The sequence below is a fragment of the Artibeus jamaicensis genome, unplaced genomic scaffold (genome assembly GCF_021234435.1).
Source record: "Artibeus jamaicensis isolate MK-2021 breed Jamaican fruit bat unplaced genomic scaffold, CSHL_Jam_final contig_320, whole genome shotgun sequence".
Lineage (NCBI taxonomy): Eukaryota > Metazoa > Chordata > Mammalia > Chiroptera > Phyllostomidae > Artibeus > Artibeus jamaicensis.
The window spans coordinates 2,944,470-2,953,918 of NW_026521753.1; the positions used below are offsets into that span (position 1 = coordinate 2,944,470).

Here is a 9,449-nt window from a genome sequence, read left to right on the forward strand (position 1 = left end):
GGAGACCTCTTTGAGGCTTTCCTGCATGTGAGAGAAGAAGTAGGAGTGAGAAGAAACAGAATCACTGTTTGTAAAAGGCTGAAGGAGAGAAAGTAGTGGTGGGAGCTGGAACACAGGAAGGGCACAGTAGACAGGGCAGAAAGGGAATAAGAGAGGAAAGCAGGAAGGACTAAAGAGGAAAAACTTTAAAGGATAAAGAGAAGGAAGGGGAAAATGAGGAATGAAAGAAAGAGTAGGAAGGAAGGAGTTAGAAAAGAAAGAAGGAACCAGCGGGTAAATGGGGAAAGAGGGAAGTAGGGGGAAAAGAAAGGGAGGAAGAGTTTTGGAAAATCCTGGAAGAAGTGGGAAAAGGCTGGTCAAAGGGGGCCACGTCGGAGCAGGTGTCACAACATGGATGGAACAGTCAAAAACCAAAGTTCATAAAAGCCTGAAAATCCTGACCCACAACTGAAGTGTAGCCGCAGGGCCAGGGGACAGAGCAAGGCCGTGCCCCCATGGGCAGACCCACTGCACCTCTTCCGCGTGTCCTTCCATCCGGCCCACAAAGCTGCAGAGCCTAGTTGTGCTTCCCAGTCTGCCTTCCGCTCTGCCGCCTCCTCCTGATTCCCACTCTGGGCAGCACTACCCCTAGGAGGTTGAGGCTGGGACCGGCAGTCCGTGTAAGCTACTGAGGCTGTCTGGGGCTTTGCTGCCAGGGCTGGGAGGCTTCCGGTCAGCCACTGTGGGAAGAAGCACAGGGGTGTCGGGTCACTGCAAGGCGCGGTTTAGAGCCAGAGACCTGGGGAGCGAGGACACCCGCAAACCTAGAAGACAGCGCGAGGATCCCGGGTGAACTTGCCGCGAGCGCTAGATACATCAGAGGTTTGGAAGGAGGAAGTGGAGACTTGCTCTCTCGAACAGTCCCTAGTGTCAGTCGGTGCCCACCCTTCCTCCTCCCCTAAAGGAGTCACTTGTGAGGGAAATCAAGTGGCTCTCCTCGCAAGGCCATTTTGCAGGTGCTGCCAGACCACTGACTTGGTACAATTCTCTTTGCAAGGCGCTTAATCCAGAAGTCGATAGGTGCAGGAAGGTGCTGCACTGCCACCCATTGCACCCCCGCGCCCAGGAAGCTCTGAAATCAGAGATCTCTGGGGGAGGGAGCAGATAACTGATATTCGCACACCCCTCCTCCCAACCTCCACCCACCAACCCCAGACCTCAGCTAGCCATGCACAAGCCCAAATAGCTAGTTGCCTGCACCAGGTCCGCTGTCCCTCAAAAAGGCTTGGGGCGCTATCTTTACGCGGGGGGAGATCAAGTGGAGTACCAGTCACCAAAGACATCCCTTCGGTGTCTTTGGAGGGCTCTGGGCAGCCAAGAGCTTTCCCGCAAAGGAAGTGGCTGATCTTTAAGTGGGCGGCTGACTTTAGCCGGAGAATCTAGATTCCCTCACCACCTCAGGCACAGTACATCCTAGGGGGCAAGGGATTAAGTGACAGTAGGCTTGCCAAATCAGGCGGCATTCTGTACGTTGCTCTGTTATTTGGGGTTTTGGATAGGGGCCCAAGTTTTGCTACTGGAAGCCAAAAAAGTGACATCATCATTGTGCAACCTCTGTTTTTCCTTCTGGACCCCTACCAGCTTAGCTTCTCCTGTACTAGGAGGCACAAGTTTGTTGACACCTAAAGGCACCTGTTTTCAACTTTATTTTTTCCTCCACCAAGTCCTTCTTTGAAAGGGGAGTTCTGAGCACCTCACTTTGGGGTGAGGGGGAACTCTGGAATATTTTTCCCTGAATCTGCCCCTGCCTCTGCTCCAGCCCCATGGGCAACCTACTGTGTGTGAGAAGCTGGGTTGTACACCTCTGCTAGAGGGATGCATGTACACACACACATAAGCAAGCACACACATCTGGTTTCTCAGGGGTTTCTAAGGGGTCTAAAGACTTCTCCAGGGCAAAGTGACCCCTAAGCTGTCCCACAACTCAACTCTCCTGCCTCACTTCATACCCACACACCCACACATCACCTCTCAGCTCTCTTGCCTAAACAGTTGTGGCCACTCAGCCAGAGAAGTTTCCAGACCTCTTCTCTTCACTCTGTACACACACTTCAAGGTGAAGAGGACCTGTTTAGAAAATCTCTAAGGAGGAGGAGGTTTCTCAGTCTAGGACCAGTTGCCTTAGAGACAAGCGAAAAAACATGAAAAATAAAAGACCCAGGACCCCAGAGATATATTTCACCCCTGCTGCAGGGCAAATCTTGTTGCCTTTTTAGCTCTGCCAATGCCAGGCCTCCCCATGGGGCCCCCGCTACCTTCCTTTCCCACCACAGGTCCCTCGGCAATGAGAGTGAGTGAAAGACTGGGGCCCTAAGGCATTGGATGCTTTGCAGAAACTTTAACTTAATTCTAGGGGGACACGCATTTTAAAAATGTTGGGACTGCTATTCCATGGCTACTGGGATGGAGGGGATGAGGACAGATGAAGGGTGGAGGAGTGGGGCATCTGGGAAGAGGTCTTGAAGGGCTGGGTCAAATAAAATCTGGATTGCCAGCAGCCGGGCTCTCACGCAAATGCCTGTGCCCTAGTGCTCTCTGGCAAAGGTTGCTTTTAGGATCAATTTTTCAAGATCTAATCCTGAGCAGAGAAAATGATAAGGGAAATGAGAGTTATCTGTAACAAATATAAACAAAATTTTCTTCGAACCTATGCAATTCCTTACAGATTTGATTTCCAAATCTTTAGTCTTTCCAAACCCCCGATGAGAAGGGTTTTGAGGTTTTGAAGTCTTCTGGAAACATGCTATAAATACTAGTTGTCTTGAGGGAACATCTGGTGAGGTCTGTCATATGTGAGGGTGGAGATGAGATTGTCCTGCCTTGGCTATGAAAAAGCAATGGGATGGGTGTTAAAATTCCCAGCAAATCAGCACCTTTCCACATGTAGATGAACTGGAACTTTCTATTCCTTAGGTTCCCAAGAATTAAAGTTTGCTTTCATGGATAGGTAATGTAAATTATACTTTCTTGCCGACCTAATACAGAACCCACAGGCATTACTCTTTACCAAGATAAAATTCATAAATTGTGATACTTAACATTTGATTAGACTACCCTTAAGGTAACCTCTAAGTTCACTGGCACCTGATTTGGAGGATATACAGACTAGATGATCAAAAATATTTGTTTTACTGAGCATTCATGATATTAACTTGCTTTCAGTAAAGAAAAAATTTCCTCCTGAAAAAAAATTTAATAAATACTACTCTTACTATTTTATTAACTGAACATCAATTAAATATACTAATTGTCTTGTGGGGTTGTTTAAATACAATTTTAAAGCAATGATAAGGGGGGAAAGGCAGTGATCTGGATTACTTTGCATTGTAATTTTTCAAAGACCAGTTGGTGGTATGGACAGTCTTTGATGTCAGCTTTTCTGCCAGTAAGAATAAAACTTCTTAACCCAAATATGTGTGTAATTCTAATTACTTTTGTGTTCCTTGTTCAAAGGCAAACACTTGTGTGCAGTTTGAGAAATCATTGTTTAAAGACAGCCCTAATTTATCCAATGATCCTCTACCTATATCTTTAAAGAACTGCGAGGATCAGGAAATTAAGTTATAAATTTTATATAATAATATAGTTAATTATTGCTACAGACTTTGAAAATTAGTGAGGTGTTTCATAATAGGAAGTGAATATAATGGTAAAAGGGTCATGAATGCAAATGCCATTCAATAGCTCCGTATTTCTGAAAGTGTCTTCTAAAGAAAATCAACACCAATGAATCCCCAGCCCAATTAACTTGAATTAGTTTAGAATTCAGAACTGTGTGTTTTACCTTTGGGTTGTTACCTACAGGCCATAATTTGTTTCTAATGTTGAGCTTGAAATGCCCTAGAACAAAGTTAGCAAAGGACTACACTGGTGTGAGAACAGCAAGTCCTTTTATAAATCTTCTTTCTGCTTGAGATCAGCGCTGGGGAAAATCATTTAAATGTGTGGATACACTTTTCTAATTAAAATTAACCCACTTAGTCAAATGATTTATATAATGAGGTAGATTCCATCTCAATTTCTTATTCAAATATAAGGTCAGTTGTCCAGAAAGCAGTTAGATTTGAGGCCAAGGACAAGAAATATCCTGAGCGAAGCATTCACTCTGAGACTTCTTATTGTTCCTTAAATGTAAATCTTTAGAGGAGTTCTAATACTCAATTTTTTAAATTTCCTTTAATTGGATTTTCTTATAAATGAGCACCTGGTATTCTATTTTTTAATTTAGTTTAAAGCTTAAAATAATTTTATTTCTCAATTTTTATAATTTATATTGCATGCTTGTGTTTTAAGAAAGGTGAAAATTTTTTAAATTGTTTTTTTATTTACTCGATTTATTAAGGGCAGTTTAATATATTGTCTCTCACACACACATACACAGACAACTCAATTCAGGATATTGTGTCTCCTTGGAAATAAAGCTTTTTTCCTGCCTCCTCCTTCCTTCTTGGTAGATATGAGGAGGACCTGACTGGTAAAGATCCTTCTGGAATACCACTCTGCCCTAGGCTGACCCTAAGGTTTGTGTTCTGTTTCCCTCACTGCTGTTGCTGGGACCCCCTTAGGTGACTCCTTCCTTTCTTGGGGTTGTTGAAGTTGCATATATGTGGTGGTCAGAATCTATTGCAGGCAGGTTCTTCGAAATTAGCAAATTCTGCCACTCCTTTCACCTATGAGGAAAATGAGGACTCAAGGGCAGATGAGTTTTTCCTCAATTTATAAGAAAAAAACAGAACCTGAAGGTCAGTGTAAGAAGATGCCCCCGGTACTGTTGACTAGCAATTAAACACCTCAAATCTGTTAGTTTGGCTTATCACGGAGAAAGAGGAGGGGGAGAAAGTACTCCCAGCCATGGAACCATACAGAGTTCAAAGAGTCTAATCGTAGGGATGCATGGTTGAAATGCTCTTTCCTTTTCCCAAGAATGAAGATCATTTTGTTTTTATTTTGTTTTTGTTTTTAAGAGGAACCTGAAGAGAAATAGGTCAGTGCCTGGAAGTATCCAGGTTCCAGTCCAGGCACCAGAGCAGGTCCACCACAAAAGGCTAAGCTGCTCAGGCCACGAAGAGGTGAGTCTGAATGATGTGTCTAGACCCTTCTAGGGATGTAGTAATGAAATGCAGAGAGGAGTAAGTACTTGGTGAAGAGCACAAGAACTATATCCAAACATTCTCTTTCTTCTCTCTCTGTACAAGTGTTTTGGGGGTGAGGGCAGTCCTAGGGTCTATCTCAACCTCTGCTTGCCTTTCTAGAGACACGCGTCAGGGCATACACCTGTTAGAAATCAATCTGCTCCAAGAAGCAATACGTTTAAATTGGAGGAAGGAAGGATTTATGTTCGGTACCAAATCTCTTGCTACCTTTCCCACTATTACACCCCCCACCCTTGAACCCTTCCTAACCGGCTCTGCTTTCACCCGAACCATCCCCACCCGTCCCCCTCACCTTCTCGGTTGTGATGCTTGAAGTTCAATGCCTCCACTGTGAGCTCCCCGCTGAGCACTGTGACGCCGGCTCCGCCGGCTCCACCGGCTCCGGAGGGGGCCAAATGGGGGCCCTGCACAGGAGGCCACGGGGAGGCGAGGTAGCCCCCCGCCGGCCCGCTGTAAACGCCATGCTGGTTGGAGGCAGGGTAGGCGCAGGCGGGAAGGAAGCCGCCCACTGTGGAGAGGCCAGACCCAGACTGTGGGGATGGAGAAGGACAGACTATCACCAGGCAATCCGGCTGACTTCTCCAGCATATGGAGTTACTGAGTCAAGAGATCCTTCTTTCCCCCTTCCACCCCTCTCAATTATCTCCACGCAAATCTTGGATTCTAATTTTCCTAGTAAGGATTCTGGCAAAGTGATGTTCACTCAAATTATTATAAGTAAATAATAATAATAAGTGAGGGGGATCATGGTATTCATCAACTGAGATGTAGAGAAAGAGTCCTCAATAATCTGTGTTACGGGTTCAAGTTTTTATAGCAGAAGTATCTTGGCAAAAGGCAACTCAATCCCCTCCAAAGCCAACCTTTTCCCCAAACTAGTGCGGTGGAGAAAAGACGAGAAAATGCCCGTGTGGGTGCTGGGTGGCCCAGCTGCCAAAAATCCTGAGGCCCCTGGCCTGGGGGAGTTTCCTCTTTCTCTCTTTCCTCCAACCCACTTCCCCACACACAATCTAATTAAGGACATCTCCTTACCCTCAACCTTGATTACCTGGGTGTACTTAATGTCCGCCTCTAATGCAGGTTTCTGGAGCCCATTAACTGCTGGGGTGGCGGGAAAGGTTGTGCGGTTCACACTAGTCCAGTCTTCCATCTTCTGGGAGTAGGTGGCACCTTCGTTCCCGGCCAAGGCCCCTGAAGGGGAGCAGAACGGATTAGTAGAGACACCCAAATCTGTGCTGGGCACAAACACGGCCCTCCGACCAGTCGTTTACACAAGTGCCTACAAGCACTTAGCTCATTTCTCAGGGTGCAGCTGAGGGGCTTTCAAACCTGAGGTGCCAAAACGCTCCTAGAGCGATTGAGAGCGAGAGGCAGTGAAGCATGAGATTTCGCTTTCACGCCCAGCGGGGCAGAAGTTCCTCCTTGCTCCTCCAAGCCTGCGCCCAGCATCCCGGAAAAGAGGAGCTATCTGGCGGAGAGGCGGCCTCTGAGATAAGGGCCATGGTGCCTTTCTGCTGTCTACAGGCAGCTCCCAGTAAGATTCAAGTTAAAATCTAAAGCAGGCTCGTGAGAATTGCTTGGGATTCCCAAAGTCTTAGCAAGTGTCTAAAAGAATGGGAGACATCTGGGATCCCCCAAAGGAGGCGTCAACCCAGTGACCAGCAAGCATCTCCTACGTGTGTCTGCTTCTTCTACACATGTGTGCACAAGAGAGAAACACAAAGAAAGTTCCAGAACTGAACAAGAACCTGGTAAGGCCAAGTCCCAGCCCAGTTACCCACTGGGTTTGAGCCACCAGAAGAAGCAAACCTTGTTTGCGGGCTCAGCAGTGCACCCCACTGCTGCAAGGGCTACACTTTCAACTTCTTTCTGCGGCCCCTACCCCCTTCTCTCTTGGGCTACAGAGAATTTTGCTTCCTACCCTCTTCCTTAGTCCTCTCACATAAAAGCATACCATCCCTTGCCCAGCTTAAGAAACGGGGCACTCAATTGGGCCGATTTTCCCAAGCTCTGAACCAAGGCTGCCTCAATCTTCTTTCCCTACTCCACCCCCTCCATTCCCTGAGAGATATGACCATAAATTTGTCGATTTCTAATTACAGGCAACCGGCAAATCCTTTGAGCTTCCACCCCAAAGATGGCTGCAGCTTTGGGGTGCCACAATTGAGATCCCAGTTCCAGAACCTGCAATGAAGCTAGGCCTACTTGAGATCTAGGTCGCTACACAATATGGGCCGGATGCCCCTTTGCCTTTTACTCAAAAAACCTTGGGGCATGGGGGAGATGAGATCTTTTGGAAAATTGTGAGGAATACTGAAAGACCTTTAAGACTCAAAGAACTCACTGACGTTTGTTTGGCTTAGATCTGGGATAGAAGTTCGCCTTTTCTTTTCGTTTCTTTTTTTTTTTTTCTTTTTGCGCAAGTACGAAGAAATGCAATTTTAGTCTTCTGAATCTGTGGTCGGAGACTGCTCTTCCATTAGGAAAATATTTTCCATATTAGTCATAAAAAGTTCAAGATATCCAAGGGTCCCACATAAGGTCTGTGACCCTCAACCTTCCTGTCTAGCCCTAGCCTTCCCCTCAGCCAAACTGGTCCAAGGAGTGTGACCCCTCGCCCTCATGCCCACTCCCCTACTAACCTCCAATTCTGCCCCTTCCGAGAAGGTTACAGAAGGCTTCCACGACTGACCTGTTTGTTCCATAAATGTCCGGATGCCCAGGATGTTGCTGACCGAGTGCGCCGAGGGCCATGAACGGGGAATGTTGACGTGACCTGCTGTCGTTCCCGGGACTCCGTGGTGACTGCCCATTTTGGCGCCGGCGGGCGACACGGGGCTGGGGTAAGGGTACTGATAGATGTGGTTGTAGGGCAGCGCCGACTGTGGCTGCGGCTGCTTGCTTGTCTCATAGGGCCCAGGCTGAGCCAAGCTGCCAATCTTATTTCGCAGGATGCGGCTGATGGAGCTCACAGAGGGCACATTGTATTTATCGCAGACGCCGTCGGCCAGCAGCCGGTCGCGAATCTCCCAGGCAAAGATGCCAGGGTCACCCTGCTTGTAGTCCCGAATATGTTTGACCACGTTGGGGGTGGTGACGCGGGGTTTGCTACCTCCGATGGCCCCTGGCAGGATGGAACCTGTCTCGTTGTAGCGCGCCAGGATCTTGCTCACGCAGCCGTGGGATACCCGAAGTTGCCGGCTGATGTCACAAGGTCGGATACCCAGCTGCGCCAGCTCCACGATGCGCAAGCGGATGGCGTTGGGCAGGGGGCGGCCGTTGACAAATACGCCGCCCAGCTGGTTCACCTCGCCGTATGTCTGCTCTGCGGACGCGCCCGAGGACAGTGAGCAAGAAATCGAGAAAATACCATAGGGTTAACCAAGGGTGGTTGCACAGGGCTCGGGGCCGCACCCAGGCATGCCTCAGGAAATGTCCTGCCGACACCCAGAATGTGCGGGCAAACACTGGGTGTGCCTTCGGGACTGAGCGAAGTCATAGGGACCCCGGAAGGGGGCGCGGAGTCCTACAACCCTCCTCGTCCTTTTGACGCCATCTCACGTGGGACGCCCCAACCCGACGCGGTGAACTGCCCCCACCTCGCCCGGAAGGCTGGGCACTTGAGGAAAACGCGGCTCGTCCATAACCTGGACGGCGTCTACCAGGGGGGAAAGGCAAGAGGAAAGGGAAACTTCGGGACAGGACACACCTCGTCCTCCCGCCCGCCCCCGCCTGCCTCCAGCCCCTTACCCATTGTGCGCAGGCCAGCCAGCTGCGTGAAGCGGGACGGCAGCGCCTGGGCCCGGAGCGGTCCCGGAGAGCTCGGGCGCCGGCTGCCAGGGGAGAGGCATAGAGGGAAGGCGAGCGCCAGCCGAGAGCCGCGGCTATCGGGCCGAGCTGGAAACGCGCTGTACCCGGCTACCGATCTTGCTGCCTCCCGCCGCCGGGCCCACCGCTGCCGCCGCAGCCGCCACTGCGCTCTCCCAAGACACTCTCCACGCCCGAGACCCCAGACTCAGGGAGAACTTCATCCGATTAAGAAAAATTCGTCTGACCCGGAGGCTGCAGCGTACAGGGATCAATTTTACGTGTCCTCCACGTCAATCTCGGCAGTCGCGCAGGAGACTCATGAGTTGGCAGCTCATTGGTTCCCGTCACTGCACCCCAGCACCCCCCGCCCCTCGATGAAACTCTACCCTCTCCTCAGTCCTCTGCTATCTACCCTCCTGTGGACCCATCCTCAAACCCAACCTCCTC

General features: G+C 49.2%; 1 protein-coding gene across 1 annotated transcript; it reads right to left on the reverse strand.

The window, feature by feature from the left end:
- Positions 1–627: 627 nt before the first annotated feature.
- Positions 628–9,223, reverse strand: PAX1 (paired box 1). Its single transcript, XM_053663530.1, is given in 6 exon segments — positions 628–719; positions 5,485–5,722; positions 6,241–6,383; positions 7,885–8,517; positions 8,943–9,088; positions 9,090–9,223. Coding segments are annotated over 6 exon segments (1,386 nt in total).
- Between the last annotated feature and the right edge of the window lie 226 nt (positions 9,224–9,449).